The sequence below is a fragment of the Syngnathus leptorhynchus genome, chromosome 18 (assembly GCF_054491065.1).
Source record: "Syngnathus leptorhynchus isolate UIUO chromosome 18, UIUO_Slep, whole genome shotgun sequence".
NCBI classification, from domain to species: Eukaryota; Metazoa; Chordata; class Actinopteri; order Syngnathiformes; family Syngnathidae; genus Syngnathus; species Syngnathus leptorhynchus.
In genome coordinates, this window is record NC_141212.1 from 1644344 (window position 1) to 1664346 (window position 20003).

Here is a 20003-nt window from a genome sequence, read left to right on the forward strand (position 1 = left end):
ACCCTGTAGGACTACATTTCCCAGCAACCCCCGCTCGCGGGCGTGACCTCCTGACACCGGAAGTGCAGCTTCTGACTTGTTTGATGCTTTTTGCTCCAGTAAACAAACCCCCTCGGATCGGAGGTGGTCCACAGAACGCAACGTTCAGTATCTGCTGCGCTGTCCTGATCGGGATTTGTGCGGACGTGTCATGAAAGAAACCCGACCCAGCTAGCCCGCTAATCAGTTAGCTTGTTGCTTCGTTCTCCTTTATTGCGGAAACGATGAAGAGTCGAGCAGATGAGGAAGACTATTGGAACACGTCCAAGTTTAAAGCGTTCACCTTCGATGATGAAGACGATGAGGTGAGGCTCCTGTGCAAACGTCACTCTAGTTGCCAATGATAGCTTTTTTTTTTTTTTTATTACCATAATACAAATCCAATCGTATCCCACCGTCAAAACAAATGTCAGCGATGTCTCCCAGCAAAAAGGTCCACAGGTCAGACACCTTGTCCACAGGTCAGACACCTTGTCCACATTTGTCTCGTTGTCCAGTTGAAAGAATCCAAAGAGGCGGTAAAGAGCCTCCCGCAGCTGCTGGACCAAGATGAGCCAGAACTCATGGAGAAGGTCAACTGGAGCGGCGAGCCCGTGGGAAGTGAGAATGCTGCGCCGCTCCCACGGTTACCCGCTTTCGGGCGATCGCCCTGACTTGTGCTCTCTTCAGGCATCTCGTGGTCTGTCCGAGAGACGGCGGCGGCGGCCTCCGTTGGCGCCACGGACGGCGAGGCCGCCTTCCCCGCCCGGATCCACGCGGATGCTCCCAGCCTGACCAAGGTCAACTCGGGCTACTCGCTCAGCTCGCTCTTTAAAGGTAAGATGGGTCAATGGGTCAAAGGTGCAGCTGTGACTCTTTGTCCATCTTATTGGCAGGAAGAAGAGGAACAAACGTCGCAATGTTCCCTGATGGTAAGAAACATATGAGAGGCGCATTAATTGATAATCAAACCCTACAACATATTTACAGATTCAGGGTTTTTGTTTTTCATAGCATCAGGCGACTCATCGGGCAGAATCGTGGCTCCGGAAATCTTAAGACCCAAACGCGAAAAGCAGGTAAGTCCATTTGCGACCAGTTGGGATGGAGCGGGCGCAGCGGTGCTGAATGCGAGCGTGCCATCGTTTGTTGGCAGGATCTGCTTGGTGACTGGTCGCCTCAAGAGGCCATCAGCAGGATGCAACAAGGGAAGGTGTGTGCCTGCGGCAATTTTGTGCGTGTGTTGGCGTGCTAATGGTTTGTGTGTGTGCGCCACAGGCGGTGTCGCTGGAGCGCTTCCGTTGCCTGCAGGACAAAATGCGGCTGCTGGATTTGGCGGTGGACGTTCACGATGGGAACGTCATCACGGCGGTAACGCTTGCCCTCGCGCGCCGACCTCGCCCCAGCCGTCAGCTTGAGTGACGGAAAACTTTTTTTTGCAGGTTTTAATTTATCTAAAGAAAAGTTTAAGCAAAGGTCTGTCCTCCTTTCACGCTAACAACTTAGCCGGAATTCCTTCTTGCACGTGGCTGCAATCTCAGCATATTTTTTGCGTCAGAGGTTTTGTTTGGCGAGCTGGCGACGCGTCAGACGGCGCTGAGACATTTTGTCAACTACTTAAGCGAAAGCGGAGAGGATGCCCTCCTCATGGACGTCTACAGGTGTGCGCGCACGCTTTCATCACTTCCTCCACATAGGAGCTCAAAATTCAAATCCTGCTTTGCCAATGAATCAAATAAAAAAAATGTTTCTTGCTTCTCCAGAGCTCTCGGACGCACGGAGGATGAAGCGGTAACTTGAAAAGACGCTAACAACTTACCGCAATGCAGACAGTACGATGAGTGAGTACGCTTTGTGTCTCCATGGCAACAGCTGCTCCAGTACAAACATCACCTGAGCATCTCGGATGAAAAGAAGAGGCGGGACTTCCTCAAGAGCTGCCTCAGGTGATTGACGGCTGCAGAGAAGTGGGGAGGCAACAGACACGAAATGACCTGATGCCTTTGTTTTGTAGCCTGCAGTTTTCTGCTGAAGACCAAATCCAGGTCCAGGACCAGGTGTCTCTGCTGGAGCGACAGATGCTCATCGAGGTTTGAGAGATATTCACAAGCGTGCTGATGATGAGTGCGGCGGCGCTTATTACCGTGCATGTGCTGGCCAGGCTGCAGATCAGCAGGCCGAGCAAGGAGGGAAGGTGGAGATCTTCCAGAAATTTCCTCGGAGAGCCTCCATCCTCCACATGCCGCTCATCACCACCTTGTACTACTGCTGCTTCTACCACTACGGCCAACCCGAGGTGGACCCCCAAAAAGATTTTGTTGGAACCTAAATTTGGATGCAAAAAGTGCTGAAGTACATTTGATTGCGCAGGGGAGCTCCAGCAGCCCGCTCAACATCCGCCAAAGCTTCAAGGTGAGCGGCGTCCACTCGAATGGGCAGGACAGGTGCGGAGGGCTTTGACTGACCGTCATCGCCATCCCTGCAGATATCGGAGAAGCAGTTCTTCGTCACGGCGTTGAGCGCTCGGGCCAAGCAGAAGGCGTGGAGCGACGTGGACGCGCTCTTCGCCAGTCGTAGCTGGCTGGGCTTCACTCGCAAGAAATCGCCGCTCGCCTACCAAAAGGTGGTCGACATCCTGCACAGAAACTCCGCCCCCGTGCAGGTGAGTTCCCGTTAAGTGGAGTCGCTGCGGCCAAACGCTCAGCCTCGATGATGCGTGATCGACAGGTGCTGCAGGAGTACGTGGGCCTGGTGGACGACGCAGACGTCAGGATGGCGCTGGCAGTCAAACACAAATGTCACGACCTCATTATCAACGTGAGAACACGTCAGCTGTGTGTTCCTTTGACCCCTGGCCACGTCACGTGACCTCTCTTCCCCCTTCCTATCAGACGTACCGAGACTTAAAAGACCGACGCACGTTGCAAGGATACCGGGAGAAGGTGGAGGCGGGCTCGGCGGAACAGTACAAGATCGACCAGCTGCTCAATAATTCGGTGAGGAAGACGAGGAGTTGATCTTTGTCTTAGGTCACCGCTTCCATTTTTTTCTTTGCTTCTTTCAGCAAATCCGGTGGAAGAATTGAAGTTGAACATGAGATCAACCAAACACAATCGTCATCATTTTCCCATTTTGAAGATTTGCACCTGTAGACAGAAAGTAGAAAATGAACACGAATGGCCAAAGCTTAACGGAAAGTGAAAAGTGCCGCGCCCGCCTTCACCCCCACTTTCTGATCTATGATACCAAATGTGTTTGAATAAAAGGTTGAATTCATTCATTCCTTGATTTATTCATTTATTTATTTTGACACTGTCTCCAAATATAATGGATGAGTGGGTAACACATCTGCATCATGTTTTGAACACACTTGTATGTCGTGGAAATTTGTAATGACTCAGAAGTCACACTGATTTCCTGGTATGTCATTTGTTGTGAGTTCATGCATTGTGTTGCTTTTGTTCTTTGAACAAGGTGATGTTCATGCAAAAATATATGAGCACAGGCCATGACTATTATAGTTGATTAAAGAAATAACAAACTTCTATTCCACACTAACCGTGTAGTTTGGATTCTTGAAAGACACAATCTTGAATCGAGTGTCGTATGCATGATGTGGGAGTGTCTTTTGTGCACGTTGCCGAAAACGCGCTTTTGTGTGACTTGAATTGAGCTTTCTCGCTTACCGTATACTTCCGATTCAGCGAGCAGCAAGCTAGCTAGCTCTTCAGGTTGTTACCATTTGGGCTTTCGAGTGAGTCATGTCAACTTTTTCCAAGCTCTGGATTTGCTGTATGTATGTAAATGCGTACATGTAAACAGTAACATGAAAGGAGAAGATTTGTTAGTCGTTAGGTCAGTGAAAACTCGCTGGTTCTCGTCAAACAAGAGGTGGAGCGTTAGCTAGCACAGCCACAAGTAGCACTCACTTGGCTGTCAATCAATCAGCGTTTGACTTGAACGTTGTTTTTCCATGTCCAAACTTGAAGACTGGAGGCTCCACGTCGGCTGCTGGTCGTCTATCTGCATATCTCCAAAGGTAGGTACCTCCCCATTTTGTTTGCCTCCTAATCCGAAATGTAGAAGGGCGTGTCATATATGTTATCAAAGGACATTTGAATTGGTCATTTTCCAAATGAATCATGTCCTGATGATTATTTGGGCCACAGTGAAAAGAAACAAAATAATTGCTCTACAATGGTTCAAGTGACATGTCAATGTAAGAAGTATAGTTTTGAAAAATGCATTTGAACTTAAAAAGTCTATTTCTGATCATAGTTGGCACACATGAAAAGTGAACTTTGTTCTTCTAAAATGATGACTTCAATCTAAAACAGAAGAAAAAAATTGTGTTAGTTAGTTGAGAGTGTTATGTGCTTGAGGAGCTGATGTCATCTTGTCATGGCACACCAGGAAGAAGGTGAGCACATGCAAGCAGCTGACATCTCTCACAAAGCCCAAGTGCCAGCTACTGCACAATATCATCATCACACTCGTCTGGATGTGTTTTTTCATGACATTGATGCAAACCAAGTTAGTCAGAAACATCTATTTAACTAACTTGGTTTGCGTCAGTGTCATGGAAAAACTTGTCCAAAAGTGTGTGGTGGTGGTGGTACTGTGGAGTACCTGGCTGCCACTTAGGTTTTGTCCCAGATGTTTGCATGTGCTCACCTTTCCCCTCGTGCCTGCCACGAGAAGTAAGTGACATGGCGAGCTCCTCAAGCACTTAAGCTGCTTCTTTGCAGGCTGGCAGGGCCTTTTCAAACTGCTTTTCTACTCAATAAATTGTTCAAGTGGAATGCGAGTCTTTGTGATTTATGAGCAAATGTGCTCAGTTGAAGTCTTTCATGCTTGCTGGTCACTGCATTGACTGCAAAGTACTGTTTGAAAAGCTAAGTGTCTGTCCACTACTATGTTTTCAGCCTTGAGGTGAGCGTCACTGCAACAGAGCCAAGTCTCTGACTGCTTCTCTCTCTCTGTCTGTCTCCACATGAGTCAAAGTGACTGCTTGACTCGTGTGAAGACAGAGAGAAGCAGTCAAACACTTGGCTCTGTTCAGTGGCTGAAGGCAAACACTCAACTCAAAGCTGAAAAGAGCCTTCCAAAACCTAAGTGCCACTTTGCCCGCCTCCTACCTCCACCCAAATTCAGCCTGGCCAATCACGTCTCTCCACAAATTTGCATAACCACGCCCACTTTTGGACAGCCAATCAAAATGCTCCATTTTGCACATCTGACCAATCAAATTGCTCCATTTTAATGAGACCACGCCCACTCGTAATCAGACCAATCACATAGCACCTCATTTGCATATCCCCGCCCACATTTCAGCCAACCACAGCTTCTCATTCTCATTGCTCCACCCACTTTTGGAGCTCTCAGCCAATCGTAAAGCAGTATTCCTGCTTTAATCCCGCCCCATTCGTCAAAAAAATTCACCTGAAAAAATCCGTAAAAAAAAATAAAAAAAAAAAACCATAAATTTTTTTGGGTGGGGAAAAAAAAAATTATTGGGAAGAAAATATTTGTTTTGTTTGAAAAGGAGTTGAAAGTTTGTGTTATTTGTAATAGATTTATTTCTTTAGCAGAGTAAACATTCAATCATAACGAAGTAACAAGTGGGATAGCAGTCTGCTCGTTGCCGAGTGGAGAAGTGGTCAGCCAGAGGGACGAGTGGTCAAGTTGTCGGACAGAGGGACGAGTGGTGAAGTGGTCAGCCAGAGGGACAAGTGGTGAAGTGGTCAGCCAGAGGGACGAGTAGTCAGCCAACGGTACGAGTGTTACTCCATGCCTGGACCTGAGGCAAAGATTGGTAAGTAAAAAGCCAAGTCAACCTTTTGTGCAGAAAATCTGACATGAAATGTACCAGTGCGCAAGTAGAGTTGTCCATAGCAGATAGTATTGCAGGCTGCATGACCAGTAAACAGATTTGTGCCTTGCTGCATGACCAGGGAAGCTGATTTGTTCCTTGGTGCCTGTCAGAAAATAGGGAAAAACATTACTGGAATAGACAAGCTTGTGCAATGAGGAGTATTTAAAAGTGCCTCACTTCTCAGGTTGCCTTAGTAATAAGGAAACTTTAGTGCTGCTGGTCTGCGGCTTTGCTCTGGTCCTCAGCTTCCGCTGCGAGCAGGTCCTTGATGCTCTACCCTGGACACAACTATTTAAATTTGGAACAGGTTTGCCTAGATATCATTACTTTGCTTCTTACCAGCAGAGGGCTTTTCAGGCAGCACTTTCTGGACCTGGATTTGGCACCTCTGCCTGGAAAGACAATGGAACATTGACATTACTGGTGTTATTCTTAACTATAGACTGGAAGCGGCCAGTCGCTGATGCACAGGCAGAATTCCTCAAATGTGTTAACTCTCCAGGGTGGACACCTGCACACATCAAGCTGCCATTTAATACATTTTATTTGAGCGTCAACTCTGAAAATGGAGGCGGCCTTAAGGAACCTTGGCATAGTTTTGTAATGCTTACCTTTGGCCAACAGGTGGCTGATTTTCCAACTGCATTCTTACTGGAAAGTGATCTGCAGGAAGAGGGAGGCATAAAAAAAATAAACAGGTAAGTGCTTTTAAACAATGCCAAGTTTGTAGTAAGTTGTCACCTATCAGCACTTCGGTCAAGAAGTTGATCATGCCACAGGTTCAAAACCTTGTAGATCCATGCTGCAGAAACTAGGTCTTTTGGCACCACCTATTGGACAAAAGGAGGAAGAACATGCTGAAATGTTTGACACGTGTCAAACAATTGAACGCGTGCGTGTTTCACCAGTGAGGAATGGAGGGCAGCGCTGGACGGCTGGACGTCTCTCCAACCACAGCTTGCTGATCTGAAAGACACGGTAATGTTACAACCATTCAGCTTTTACATTTTTAGCTTAACAAGCAAATTGGGCAAGATTAGACCTGCAAGTGTCTCATGAAGCCATTCGACTGCAAGGCGGCCATCTTGGACTCTGCAGACAAAAGAAAAAGAACAAATGTTTGCTTGAGTCAATTTGATAAGATGCCTTGCTAATAAAAATCTTTTTGCCAATTTGCAGTCAGTCTGCTCCCTCTGTTCCAGATGCAGGCCTGTGGACAGAAATAAGACAATCAGAAGCAGTCGATTGACTTCAAAACTCACAGAAAGTCCGTCGGCCATGACTGGGTCGTTTTAACGATTGCCACCTGCAGAGAGAAAGCAGAAAATTAGCACCAAAAATATTGGAGTCATTTATTCTCTGGTGGATTTATGCAAACGCTGCTTTGTCTACTTACCTTCCGGCGCTGTCGTCCAGACGTTGCTAAATGTTTGAGCAAAAAAAGGCGTTAGTGCTCTTTCCACACGGTGCGTGCATGCTTGAGTTTTCAAAATGTAGATGTACTTACCCACCGTCAATTGTTTGGTTGCACGCCAAACAAATGCGTTTTGGTGGTCGTTGAAGAAGTTAATTGCTAACGCTAGCTTCTGCAAACCTTTCAGCTCGCCCAAAGTACAAGTTAACTGTAAGAGAGCAAAAGCTTTTAGTTTGAAAATGTTAGCAAACGTTGAACACCTACCTTGTCACTTTTAAACGCTGTCGTGCAGCCGGCGCGGCAGGTGGACCAGAGCAGCGTGGCGCTCGCTCGCTGTCAGAGGAGAGAGTGAGAACGAGCGTCGCGTTTGTGACGCATTTTATAGTCTTTTTGTGATGACGTCATCAGAAGGGGAGGGGCCAAAAAAAAAACAGGCACTCAGTTAAGCGGGAGAAAGTCCTCCAAGATTGGAGGAGCTGGGGCTCGAACCAGCACTGCACTATTGGGAGTCGATGGTATTATCCCCTCGACCATTGTCCGTTGAATAATGAGCTAGGAATTATTTCTATTATCCAAAATCATGAAGCTAGCTTTAGGAAAAGTTCAGAGTAACCTTCAATTACAAACATTTAACATTGATTTGTAAGATCTCCAATGGCCGAATGGTTTGAGCTTGTCCCTTGAGTGTGGGAGAGGCGAGTTCGAATCTTATGTAGCACTCTACTTTATTTGCAAAAGCTGCAAAGATGAGTCTCGAACCCGAGGCTGCTGGACACCAACCCAAGTCTTTAACCATTCTGCCATTTTGGTGTTGAAATTTTCCGAGTTTTGTTATGTATTTATAGTATATGTTTTAAATAGTAGATATAAAGACTAAATCACGTTCACGTGTTGAAAGATCAGTGGTCAAATGGTCAAAGCTTTTGCCTTATGTTCGGGAGAACCGAGTACGAGTCTCATGCTATTCACTCTTTAGCTCAAAGTCTGCTTCTTGTGGGGCTCGAACCATGGTCTCCCGAACACCGGGTAAAGTTATAAACCACTCTGCCATTTTGCCAGCGAAACTCGCCTTATTTTTTTGGGTAGTGTACTTTAAAATGTGAATTTGCTCATGCTAAATTAATAAATCTTGACAGAACATTCTGTGGTGTATTGCTCCAAACTTTTACCTTATGCGAGGGAGAACTCGAGTCTGCCACTATTCACACTTTAGCTCAAAGTCTGCTTCATGTGGGGCTCGAACCATGGTCGGACCATGGTTGATCAGTGACGTCACTGGACACTCCATTAGGTACACCACCATTTCAGGTGTACCTAATAACTTTGCATTTTTTAGTACGTGTCAAGAATATGTATTTGACTACTTGCTTTTTATTTTGGGGGACACCAACACATATGACACAACATAAAACAAATACACATATTATCATATGAAGCAGTTTACCAAATGATTTTTGTTTTCATGCCCAAAATAAAAACAAGGAATAAAACACCAGACAAGTTTCAACAATACATGTTTATTAAAATAATCATAAAAGTACATTTCAAACCAGCAATCTAATTGCAGTAGATATATTGGACAACATTCCTTGAACAATTCGTTTGAACGAATCTTTTGAGTGAACTGATTCTAATGATTCAGTTCACTTAAAAGAATTGGAATGCACATCATTCAAGTCCACGTCAAGCCTTCTTCGTCACTTCCGCTGGATTAAGACGAGCCACCGAGTACATCGCCCACTGGTGGACAGTACTGCACATTGCAAAGCCAAAATTCATTTGTAGTCTGAGCATGTGATGAAGTTTAAAAGACAACTAAAAATGTGAAAAACAAAGATTTTATTTTACTTAATATTCAGACTTCCCTTCAAGTGCGCTTTGGTCCAGTGGAGCAGAGCATATGGAATACAGCCTCTCATATCTTTGTGTTCTCACAAAAAAAAAAACAACAACAACCATCATATAAAATGTAACACTGGTTGAGTAACACTTGGCTGTAAAAAGTCACAGTCAGTTGATTTTTCAATAAATTAATATATTCAAAATGGCAGCAAATGTGGCCGCAAGATGTTGGAATTCCAACTCGTGGAGAATAGAACATTTGAGAAGTCTTTTTGCTATTTTGGCTCAATGTCGATGGGGATGAAATAATAAAAATTGCAATTTTGTAACTACTTGCTCAAAGAATGTAATAAAGGTTACAATATAATGAAAGGCACCATAAAATGCATACGGAATGTTAAAAGTACAAACAAATTGTTTTGTAATTCAAGTACAAATAATTCATAATTCTTTGAGGAAGCTCTTCAAGTAGTGAAAACCTGGGAAGCTCTGTGATTTGGTTTTCGGCTCCGTCACAAGTCCATCCCGTCGTCACTTTCGCACCAGTCTGAAGGGGCGTCGGTGCCAAAGTAGCGATCGCCAAAATTACCTTTCAAAGAGAAACGGGACACTTTGAAATCATGCAAACAACTCTTAATGTATCTTTTTTTTTTTTTATTATTATCTCTCACCGATGCCGGGGATGATGTGGAACTTTTCGTTGACCTCTTTGTCCACCGCGGTGGTGATGATGCGCACTTTGGGGAAGGCGTAAGCCACCGAGTGGACGCCCATCTCCGCCATGAGTAGAGAAAGCAAGAAGATCTTGTCCTCCGCCACGTCGTGGTCCTTTCGCCATACATAGGCAAAATATCGGACTTTCTCATGCCTGAGCAACGGAGTTTGAACAACACTCGGCAAACTCACCAGCAGAACTCTGATGGCCATGAGGGCTGCGGCGCCAGTGGACACGGTGCTGTCCATCAGGATGACAAAGTCCTCGCTGATGTCTTTAGGCAGCCGTAAGTAGTGGAGCTGAATTGGATGTTTTGAATCATTCGTTTCATCATTTCACAACGGAGGGAGGACGTCACGGCGCTTTACCTCAGGTTCGCCCGTGTCGTGGTTGGTCTGAATGAGGATTTTGCCCAGTCGGATGTCTTTGCAAACAGCCGTGAGCGCCTGCTCCATGGTTTCGCCCGCTCTTAGGATGGACACGCCTGTTATCTGAACAACAACACAACGATAAGTCTGAGTTGAATACGTAGCAAATCTCGTGGATGGCAAATTTGAAGATAAGAAAAGCGACTTACTCTTTTACCGCTGAGTCTCCTGCCGTGGTAGACGCTTCCCTGAGGCGTCTCCACAGATGTGGGCTGGAGAACAACAACAACAACAAAAAAACAGTAGTTCTTATCACTTCTGCTAAACGGCCCAATGCGGTCACTTTGGAAAACAAACACGAACCTTGAGGGGCAGGAAAGAGAGAGCGTGCTCGATCAGGAGTCGCATTAATCTTTTGGAGTAGAAGACAAACTCGTCACGGTTGGTCTCTCTGTTTCTAATGAAGAGATCACAGGAGGTGGTAGTAAAAGAGAAAAACAGAGATGGTCGTTCATTTACCCTTTTATGCTAGCTAGCTACCTGATGATGGTGTGCATGCCGCGCACCTGCGGCGAGCTCTTCAGGACGCTCAAAGTGTCGGGCAGAGGCTGACCTTGGTGAGCCGACGCCAGGGCGGACCTGAAAAACACATTTAGGTTGTCATTAGCATTCAGTCAACTATTTTTTTTATTTAAAATGTATTTGATACTTTTTTCCCCATGGGAATTTAAATCTGGTAGTGCTTTATTCTTTTCTTGCCAGCAGGTGTCGCTGTGGCTCTTTAAATGCAATCCTTTCATACAGTCGGTTTTATTGCAATTTTTTTTTTTTTTTTAGCCAAAAGGATGCCATAGACAACCAAGAAGCTCTAAAAATGCACGAAAAAATGTCTTATAAGAGAGGACAGGAGAAGAGGAAGGAGAAAGTCAATCAAATAGCAGCTGTGATGGAGCCGAGGTCTGTTTGAAATCTGAATGAGCTTCATTTGAAAGCTTTTAACTTGAATGGAAAAGATCTGTACCTCACGGTGATTTCACGCTGGGGTGGTCGCAGCAGGGTCAGGAGCGACGTGCACATACAAGGACACACACACACACACACACACAAGCAGGAAGGTTAAGTCACCAGCAATAAGTTGCGAACAAGCTGCCTGAGGTGTGTGTGTGTGTGTGTGTGTGTGTGTGTGTGTGTGTGTGTGTGTGTGTGTGTGTGTGTGTGTGTGTGTGTGTGTGGACGATTCATCCGTGAGGGGGTTGGGGTGTGTTGTGTCTTGCTATTTAATCAGGCCACCGAGCATTTCCATCATCACGTGCCCTGTAATATTTGTTGCAGTGATGTAGTAATAATAGCTCATTGAATTATTTATCGATTAAAAATGACAATTGACATTACCTTCTCCAGCTGACTGTGTACGTGCTGCACGATCAAATCCAGCGCCACAAAGTTGTCGCCACCTGTTACAAACGGCGTCTCATCTCAGCGTTCGTTTTCGACGAGAGTCAAAACGCTCGAGCCGACCTCGGGGCACCACGATGTCCGCGAGCTGCACGGTGGGCTCGATGTACTGCTCGAAGGCCGGCTTGACGAACTTGTTGTACTGCTTGATGATGCCGCCGATGTCGCGGCCGCGCTGCGACACGTCCCGCTTCAACCGCCGCGTGAGCCGGATGTCCGAGTCGGTGTCCACAAAGACCTTCATGTCCAGCAGCTGGACCGCAAAACAAAAGATTTGACATACATTCATATCATATTTCTGCTTGTGGTGTGGATAAGTGTCGACTCGTCCGGGTCCCTCAAATCACACGAGAGGATGCGAGTGTACCTAATAAAGTGATCTGAGAGACTGTAGGCTATCTCCCAGCAGTGCGCCTCATTAGCATATCATTGCACTGCCATCGTTGTGACTAGTCAGCACCCATGTTCACTGAACGCCATTCGTCACCGCCCAGACACGGGTCGTTATTAACTGCGATGGAGGAGCATCCCATGGGACACTGTGCGCTGGACCGTGGCGATAAGGCCGGCAAAGCGCGCGCGCACACACACACACACACACACACACGCACACACGCACACACACACACACACCCAATGCGGTGTGGCTGGACACTGTGTTTTGCGACAAAAAAAAAAAAAGACCAACCTTAAGCAGTTCCTTGTTGGCGAAAGCCAGGATGCCCTCAAAGATGACAACATTGGCCCCGTACACAGTTTTCTGAAAAAAAATCAAATAAAAAAAACAAATTGTGAATATTGGACACTTAAGACTGCAAATCAGTTTGTAGTAAGTTAGCAAGTCGAACTCAAGCAGATAAATTGTCTTTCAAAATCATTTCATGCTTCCTTTGAGACGAAAAAGAATGGCGTGAATAAGACGAAATCAAGTGTTTTGCTGCACAAACAACACACTGTAGCTCCGAAGAGAAAATGGTGGACAAGGTGTATGGCCGCCAAGAGCCAGCTTCTCCATCAGTGTCGCGCGGGAGTCGATAAAGCTGACCGACGACGCGAAGCAGCCGAGCCGGCCGCGAAGCAGCCGGCGCTTTATGCCAATTGTAAAGAAACCCAAGAGTGTTTATCGACCGCTTGGTTTTGTGTGTGCGCGTGTGCCCTCTCCTCACACCAGATTTCGTTCAAGTGCGACCGCCTGAACCACGACTGAGGTTCCCGAAGGAGCCTAAATGAAGAAGGAGGGGGAAAAAAAACGAGTGGCATCCTTGAGGGGAGAGATGGGGGGTTGTTTCAAGCTTTTAATTACCAGCAGCCGGTGCAAAACGCCCGTAAAAGGATTTTTGTGTGTGTGTGTGTGTGTGTGTGGACAGGCCATTTCCCATGAGGCTTTGTGCCTTTCAGCCATGAAATTACATCGGCAAGAAATAAAGAGTCGTCGCAGCCGGATTGATTCCCGACTGCCTGCCTGCGTGCGAGTGACAGAGGGGCTTTGCGCTAACGTTCAGCACACGGTTAGCGGCTCACTGGGAAAACCGCCGTCGGTGGGACGCTCACCCATTCTTTGCGTCTGCAGTGAGACGTGAAGTCGTACACGGGGACTTTGATGCTTTTTCCTTTCTTAAGCTTTCGCAGGACGCCGACCAGCAGCTCAAAGTCGAAGGCGTCGGGGTGGTCGAAATTGTACTCGTTCTTCGCCGCTAGCTCCTGCTCTTCTTTGTTCAGGACCTTGTCGAACAACACAAATGACTTATTTGGGGTCTACTTGTGTGCTGACTACATTTAATTCTTTGTCACAACATAGCATTGGGAGAGGGGTGTGTAGACTTTTGTCATTACTACACGCCGCTCATGGAGTACCTTGTAGAAGGAGTCCATGGAAAGCAAAACAACCCAAGGAACGTCGAGCGCCTCAATGATTTTGTTGGCGACTGTTGTTTTCCCAGACGCACTTCCTCCACATAGACCTGAGGGAAGAACCACTACGGTTGGTTTTACTCGCTGATCAACAGTAAAACAACCCCAGCAGCTGAAGAAAAATCAACCATAAACGTATATAATGTGCTTAAACGTATGCACACAGCTTGAGGGAGGGAGGGAGGGGGGCGAGGGTGGAGAACCACAAGACGCCACTGGAGAATATTCTTTAATACATTCAAACCCTTTCACACTGCGCTTAGCATGAGGATATTTTTAATCGCCATTTTCTCACCAATAACAAAGGCCTCCTTGAACGTGGTGCCGGTGAGGTTATACCAGGGGGGCCTGCCGGCCGTGTAGATGGTCCTCTTGCTGGTCCTCAGCAACGGGGGCTCCGTTTGGGACTGGTTGCTGGTGCGTTTTTGGGGTGACAACGACGGTGTCAGGGGACAGCAGCGAGGGACGCAGCCGTCCAGGGAATCGTCACCACTCCCACTGATGTTTTGACACAATGCAAAGACAAAAACGTGACTTTTCTATTGAAAATGCAGGTGTATGCAGAAGAGATGAGGCTGCACTGAATCTTTCTGCCATCAGATCTGCCAAATGTGCTCAGAGAAACCCCACACTGCTCCTTTGCAGGCATTTTTATTTGGATCAATTGTGCAACTTCAGGTTCCACAAAGGCTTCGACTTTATTTAAAATTGCATTAAAAAAAAAATACTTTTGATGATCATAATTGAAAACTTTGTGGGACCTCCTGCTGCTGTTCCTGTGGAGACAAGACAGGAACTCCGTTTACTCGAGGATCTCTGTCCTTTCAAAATAAAATAAAAAATCTCCACAGTATTTCTGCTGTCGGTGCGTTTGAGGGAGAGGGTGGTAGAATGGGCCGACCCTCCCCAGGAATACGCAACGTTGCCCAGGAGGCAGTTGACAGCTGGGGCCGCAAGTCGCATGAGTAAGGCTGTCATCACGCGGCAGAAGATACAGGGGCTAGCCAGCCACGTTAGCCTGCTAACTCCCCACGCCTAGCTAGCCATTTGCGCTCTATTTCGGCGTCACAACCCGGTACTAACACTAGTCACGTTTCCCACACTACCTGTCGGAGCCAGACATGCTTCTGTCAGAGGCTTTCACGCCATCGGAGGGAGGAAACAGCTTTTCCGGTTCTGTGTCGTCCAACGTGGAGTTCATGTTCATTTCTGCACAAAACGGCGCGGAACACAAACACAGATGACGTCATGACGTATTAGCGCGTAGAGACGTAGCGTACTTCAAGTGTCGTGGGCATTAATCCTACTTTGGAGAACATTGAGAGAACCCTTTTCGTGGACTTTTAATCACATACGGAAAAAAATATGTATATTTGTTTTTTATTATTAACTCGAGATATATGACTTACACTTAACATAAAAATGTGAGTTTCAACAGGTGGTTGTACTGAAGATATAAATTGTACAATTTACCCCAGTGGCCCTGAACGGACCATCCGCAAACTCCTCCGATGTCATTTATGCTACGTTCGATTGCACCAATTTAGTGTTTTTTTTTTTTTTTAGACAATTATGGAATTATCCACAAGCAAGTTTAATTTATTCAGCACACAACGTGCTTTGCATAGCTATCAAAATGAATTGGAACACATGAAATAAAGACACAACATTTACAGTAAAAAAAAACTAAATATAAAGTGAATAAAAAAACAGTACATTGACTCTTCGACATTTCCTACTGCTAGCCTATATATATATGCAAATCTACTTTTACCATCAATCGTGCTTTAACTCGCATAATAACTTCAGTTGACTTTTAATTAAAACTGCCAACGAGGTGTATGTACACAGTACATAAAGCAATAAAAAAAATACGTTTACATTTATTGCAACCATAATAAACGTCACGTGTACGCAGCAATAACAACTATGGATTCTATTGCTGACTTCCCCTAATATGTCAGTTGTTGATTGAAGAAATATTAGTTAAGAATTGTTTTATAGAGGTAACATTGGCATCTACATCGCGTTAGATTATTTTTGTATGAATAAATACATGTAATATATCATATATAAATATAAAACGTGGCCTGTATTGCCAATAGAATGTCTGCTCGCGCGCTATTGGACATGCTGCGCAGCACTGAGGCAAGACTTAGTCGCGTCCAGATGCCCGCAGTGAGCATTGTGCTTTCTTATGGGCTTATGGGTTAACTGCAGCCCAATTTATGAAAAATAATCAACATAAAAAAACAAAACCTCCCCTTCTGCGTGCGCCTCCTCCTCCAACCAAAACTCAGCAATGAAGCTTTTTCTGCTGCACGCTTTCTGTAGCTCCACGAGGACTTGCCCCTGCCTGCACAGCTACTGACTTTGTCGTTGAGCACTTAAGGACCATCTCCCTTTCGCCAGAACAACCCCGCAGCCCCATGGATGTAAAAGCGTCAAGTTCGGAGAAGTCTCAGCTGATCCACGACAAAAACCACAAGACGTATTGCGAGCGCGTGCACAGGTGAGAGACAGAACATACGCAGGCACGCGCTTTTTTACGCCCGGTTGCGCGTTCGTTTTGCACGCTGCGTGACAAATGGTACATCGTTGGGCACACCTGACTGAGAAAGTATGTAAGCAAAACAAAAACAAAAAACCCCAAAAAGCATAAATAGAGGGAAATTATAAGGCTAAAATGTTACTTATAATTTACCGTGTGACCATATGAGATCATTTAGTTTTTATGGAAATATTAATTCTCACTTCTGATTGAAATCGAGCACTAAATAAAATAAAAAGGTTATTAATTGTATTCATTAGATTGTAAAATAGTGATTTGCTGCAAGGATTAATCGTGAGAATTCCAGTTGTGGTCATTCTATCGAATATTTTTTTTAGCATGATTTAGAAAAATGCACAACAGAAATAGGCCTAATCATTTTTAACGCAAGAAAATACACGTTGTTGTTTTTTTTCTTCCTTTTAACAGATAAAATGGGCCTTCACCATCGCACTGTGGCCTTTTGAATCTGCAGTAATTGTACATTAAAAGAGAAAAATCACGTTTATTAATTATAACGTGCTGACGGTACATTTGCATTAAAAAATAAAACTGCTATTCTGCATCGCTTCATTTTCACTGATTTAAAAAATGACGAGACTGTGAGACATGTGCATACGTGCGCGTGCACGTACGCACGCACGCACGCGAGGTGCATCTGGCACCACATTTCATGCACCATTTGCAACGCGCACGGCGCGCACTTGCTGCCTTGACTGACTGCTGCACTTTTTTTGCTCTCCTGAGCAGAAATGCTGTGCTATTCCTTTTATTTTTGAATTAAATCTCCTTTGCACTTTTTACATTTGGATGATTATTATGAGCCGTTTTAAAAGGGAAATACATAACTAGCGTACTTCCAGAAACCTGCAACGTTGCGGCTCCAATAATAAATCCCCTGCAGCAAAATATAGAGACAAATATTTTCATCATTAGCATACCATATTATGATGAGTCCATTTGGCTGCTTGGGGAAAATTGGCAAACGTCTTCTCTGAAGTCTAGAACACCACGTTATTACAATATATTACCAAATGTTTTGAATTAAATTTCCTGAGTGTGTGAGAGAGAGAGAAAGAGGAGGCATGAAATGCTATTCATTCATTCCTACCTGCCTAAAAAGTTGTTTATGCTGAGGAAATTTAGAACTTTATGATATAGAGAAACATACAAAATAGACTCATGGCACAACTGAATAGTTTGTGCATCTTTATTTGATGAACTCGATCTAATTATTCTGCTCCTTCTGGCGTGCCCCTTTTGGCCACAAGGAGGCAGTATAATTGTAAATGACAACGATGCTGTAATAAAAGTATGTTTTGAGAGAGGATAAAGAAATATGCACTTAAATATTGTTACAATATCTATTTTCATGTGTTGCTCTACCATTTGTGTCCTAAAATGCATCTCTTAATGCTAAAAGTTAGCATTAAGCAACATTGTTTGGTTGTTTCTATGTGTTATTCTCTGTTTTATTTTGGTTTGATTGTAAATTTCGGCTTGGGGTGGCATTAAACAGTTTGAAGCCTCTTATGAATGAAATCTCAAGGCACCACTTTGTTAGGAACAGTTTACGGAATACGCAGTGACATGAAGTATATCGCAGGAATTTTGCTTTTAGCAGAATTGGACAAAAATAGAGGACAACACCAATTGTGTGTGCGTGTGTGTGTAAAATCGTGGCGCTCCTGTGTGACATTAAATGTGTGTGTGTGTGTGTGTGTGTGTGTGTGTGTGTGTGTGTGTGTGTGTGTGTGTGTGTGTATGTGGTTCTCTCAAGTGAGTCCAAATGAGATTTATTCCGCCTCATTAAACATATCATTCATCACCATGAAACCTCTAGCCCATCAACATCCCACCCCTAATACACACACAGCAATGTGTGTGTGTGTGTGTGTTGTACACTTAACACTTTGTGGATGGAGTGCCGAAGTTAGAGTTACATTGAAATGAATATAAATAAAATATCAATATGAATGTACTTTGAAGTCCAACCTACTAAATAAAGCGATCAATCATTGTGCAGTTCCTTCCCGGACCCAAGCGAGCGCTTCTCTGACTTCCCTCTCAAGAATGGCGGCGTGGCGGGCAACGTGGATCCCAAGCGGCTGGCCGGTGGCCACTGCCACCACCGCGCGGTTGCAGTGGCCCCCGGCGGAGAAGACTCCATGTTGGCGAAAAAGAAACTATACATCGCATCTGCAGTATGCCTCGTCTTTATGATTGGGGAAATCATTGGTAAAGACCGTACAATAAGAAATTGTGTCCTTGCCACTTCTTCATAGCCAGATCCGAAGATGTGTGTGTGTGTGTGTGTGTTTTCAGGAGGCTACCTTGCTCACAGCTTGGCCATCATGACTGACGCGGCCCACCTCTTGACTGACCTGGGCAGCATGCTGGTTAGCATCTTCTCCTTGTGGATTTCCTCCAGACCCGCCACCAAGAACATGACCTTCGGATGGCACCGCTCAGGTGAGATCGCCACCGACTCCAGCTCACGTTAACCCTGATGAGGACATTTTCTTTACCGTCTTGGTCATGCCTAGAGATTCTGGGTGCATTTTTATCCGTCATTTCCATCTGGATGGTGACGGGCGTGCTGGTCTACTTGGCCACCGAGAGGATCGTACGCAACGACTACGAGATCGAGGGTTACGTGATGCTGATCACATCCGCCTTTGCGGTCATCGTCAACATCTTGTGAGTTTCCGAGTCACTTTGGAAAATGAATTGCATACAACTATTGTACAGGATAGTCACCGCTCTAAACAGTTACAGCGCCACCTGTTGCTTCGGCATGCACTGGTCCAGCCGGTGAGATCTTTTGTGTTTTTGCTCATCTTCCTCAGCATGGCGTACATCCTACATCACTCCACCACCTTCCACGCCCACGGCCGCGGCTACCAGCACATCGACGAGGCCCAAAGCCCCCAGGCCCATCACAGCCACGGCCTCTTGGGCGGCGCCCACGGCAGCACCAGCGTCCGGGCGGCGTTCATCCACGTGGTCGGAGACCTGCTGCAAAGCGTCGGCGTCATGGTGGCCGCCACTGTCATCTACTTTCGGGTCAGACCATTTTTGTTTTTTTTCCCTGTCATCAGTCGGCTATAAATGGATCACTAAATTAATCGTGGCGCCTTCAGTCATTATTCAAACGAAAATAATGATCCAAACAATGATTGTGATTAACATGTGGTCTAATTAGCTGACAATATTATTTTTTTTTTTTGTGTGTGTGCGTCACTGGCAGCCTGAGTACAAAGTGGTCGATCCCATCTGCACGTTCCTCTTCTCCATTTTTGTTCTGTGCACTACTGTCACCATCCTCAAAGATGTCTTCAGGGTACTCATGGAAGGTAGACAGCTTGTCTCTTACACACTTTTGCTTAAGTCAATTGTACACGTAAGAAGAGCCCACAAAGCCAAGAAGCAAATTTACCTTCTTGCAGGTTCTCCCAAAGGCATCGAGTTTAAGTCAGTGAAGGAAGTTCTGCTGTCGGTGGAGTCGGTCCGCTCGGTCCACTCGCTGCACCTCTGGGCGCTCACGCTGGGACAGACGCTGGCTTCCGTACACCTGGCTGTCGGTAAATAGTAACAATCGGCGTCAAAGCAAAATGAGAGACGAGCGTTAACATACCGAACCGTGTCTGTTGTGCCGCGGCCATCCAGACGAAGACGCCGACTCACAATCGGTCCTGCAGGAGGCCTCGGAGCTTCTCCGCGCCAAGTTCGGCTTCCACGGCGTCACCATTCAGGTGGAACGCTACCACAGCGACATGCTGAACTGCCGACTCTGTGAGGACCCTTCAGACTGACCCCCGCCTTCTGAAAAAAAAAAAAAAAACATCTCCGCC

General features: G+C 45.6%; 3 protein-coding genes and 2 long non-coding RNA genes across 13 annotated transcripts; 3 read left to right on the plus strand and 2 right to left on the minus strand.

Annotated features, from left to right (window-relative positions):
- Nucleotides 1-91: 91 nt before the first annotated feature.
- On the plus strand, nucleotides 92-3372 carry vipas39 (VPS33B interacting protein, apical-basolateral polarity regulator, spe-39 homolog). The gene is made up of 18 exons (XM_085937201.1): nucleotides 92-344; nucleotides 537-639; nucleotides 709-855; nucleotides 915-950; nucleotides 1033-1097; nucleotides 1175-1231; nucleotides 1297-1389; nucleotides 1461-1494; nucleotides 1577-1679; nucleotides 1782-1809; nucleotides 1891-1964; nucleotides 2033-2108; nucleotides 2180-2314; nucleotides 2389-2430; nucleotides 2504-2680; nucleotides 2746-2835; nucleotides 2910-3014; nucleotides 3083-3372. The coding sequence occupies exons 1-18, from the start codon at nucleotides 264-266 to the stop codon at nucleotides 3101-3103; spliced, it is 1467 nt and encodes a 488-aa protein (XP_085793327.1). The 5' UTR covers nucleotides 92-263; the 3' UTR covers nucleotides 3104-3372.
- Nucleotides 3373-3713: 341 nt separating this feature from the next.
- LOC147042224 (uncharacterized) lies at nucleotides 3714-8635 on the plus strand. Of its 3 annotated transcripts, XR_015069023.1 has the most exons (5): nucleotides 3714-4057; nucleotides 5607-5833; nucleotides 6518-6591; nucleotides 6802-6871; nucleotides 7096-8635. It is a non-coding gene; the product is annotated as an uncharacterized LOC147042224 (long non-coding RNA). The 3 variants fall into 3 exon arrangements; XR_015069021.1 differs by having other exon boundaries at nucleotides 3715-4057; nucleotides 6802-8635; XR_015069022.1 differs by having other exon boundaries at nucleotides 3716-4057; nucleotides 5610-5833; nucleotides 6802-8634.
- LOC147042225 (uncharacterized) lies at nucleotides 5596-7634 on the minus strand. Of its 7 annotated transcripts, none has more exons than XR_015069018.1 (11): nucleotides 7405-7634; nucleotides 7290-7315; nucleotides 7156-7199; nucleotides 6936-6985; nucleotides 6799-6859; nucleotides 6635-6723; nucleotides 6505-6556; nucleotides 6233-6285; nucleotides 6071-6181; nucleotides 5888-5996; nucleotides 5596-5818 (listed from the first exon to the last, which is right to left on the minus strand). It is a non-coding gene; the product is annotated as an uncharacterized LOC147042225 (long non-coding RNA). The 7 variants fall into 7 exon arrangements; XR_015069015.1 differs by having other exon boundaries at nucleotides 7401-7634; XR_015069017.1 differs by having other exon boundaries at nucleotides 6936-7199.
- A 201-nt stretch (nucleotides 8636-8836) lies between the features above and the next one.
- LOC147042226 (uridine-cytidine kinase-like 1) lies at nucleotides 8837-19852 on the minus strand. Its single transcript, XM_085937745.1, has 18 exons — nucleotides 19837-19852; nucleotides 19589-19723; nucleotides 18149-18655; nucleotides 14705-14807; nucleotides 13894-14096; nucleotides 13542-13648; nucleotides 13239-13409; nucleotides 12376-12447; nucleotides 11751-11940; nucleotides 11625-11686; nucleotides 11254-11270; nucleotides 10773-10871; nucleotides 10596-10689; nucleotides 10442-10504; nucleotides 10233-10355; nucleotides 10056-10163; nucleotides 9821-9977; nucleotides 8837-9738 (listed from the first exon to the last, which is right to left on the minus strand). Exons 4-18 carry the CDS (start codon nucleotides 14803-14805, stop codon nucleotides 9662-9664), a joined length of 1644 nt encoding a protein of 547 aa, XP_085793871.1. The 5' UTR covers nucleotides 14806-14807; nucleotides 18149-18655; nucleotides 19589-19723; nucleotides 19837-19852; the 3' UTR covers nucleotides 8837-9661.
- slc30a2 (solute carrier family 30 member 2) lies at nucleotides 18354-20001 on the plus strand. The gene is made up of 7 exons (XM_085937748.1): nucleotides 18354-18387; nucleotides 18475-18621; nucleotides 18696-18849; nucleotides 18999-19215; nucleotides 19400-19505; nucleotides 19599-19733; nucleotides 19819-20001. Exons 1-7 carry the CDS (start codon nucleotides 18369-18371, stop codon nucleotides 19962-19964), a joined length of 924 nt encoding a protein of 307 aa, XP_085793874.1. The 5' UTR covers nucleotides 18354-18368; the 3' UTR covers nucleotides 19965-20001.
- The last annotated feature ends 2 nt before the right edge of the window (nucleotides 20002-20003 follow it).

Coding starts and splice junctions, on each gene's coding strand:
- slc30a2 (XM_085937748.1), top strand. Junction 19,506..19,598: donor CTTCAGGGTACTCATGGAAG/GTAGACAGCTTG, acceptor ACCTTCTTGCAG/GTTCTCCCAAAGGCATCGAG. Junction 19,734..19,818: donor TTCCGTACACCTGGCTGTCG/GTAAATAGTAAC, acceptor GCGGCCATCCAG/ACGAAGACGCCGACTCACAA.
- LOC147042226 (XM_085937745.1), bottom strand. CDS start 14,805: ATGAACATGAACTCCACGTTGGACGACACAGAACCGGAAAAGCTGTTT. Junction 12,448..13,238: donor ACTGCAGACGCAAAGAATGG/GTGAGCGTCCCA, acceptor ATTTTTTTTCAG/AAAACTGTGTACGGGGCCAA. Junction 10,356..10,441: donor GGAGACTCAGCGGTAAAAGA/GTAAGTCGCTTT, acceptor GTTGTTGTTCAG/ATAACAGGCGTGTCCATCCT.
- vipas39 (XM_085937201.1), top strand. CDS start 264: ATGAAGAGTCGAGCAGATGAGGAAGACTATTGGAACACGTCCAAGTTT. Junction 1,098..1,174: donor GACCCAAACGCGAAAAGCAG/GTAAGTCCATTT, acceptor GTTTGTTGGCAG/GATCTGCTTGGTGACTGGTC. Junction 1,680..1,781: donor CTCCTCATGGACGTCTACAG/GTGTGCGCGCAC, acceptor TTGCTTCTCCAG/AGCTCTCGGACGCACGGAGG.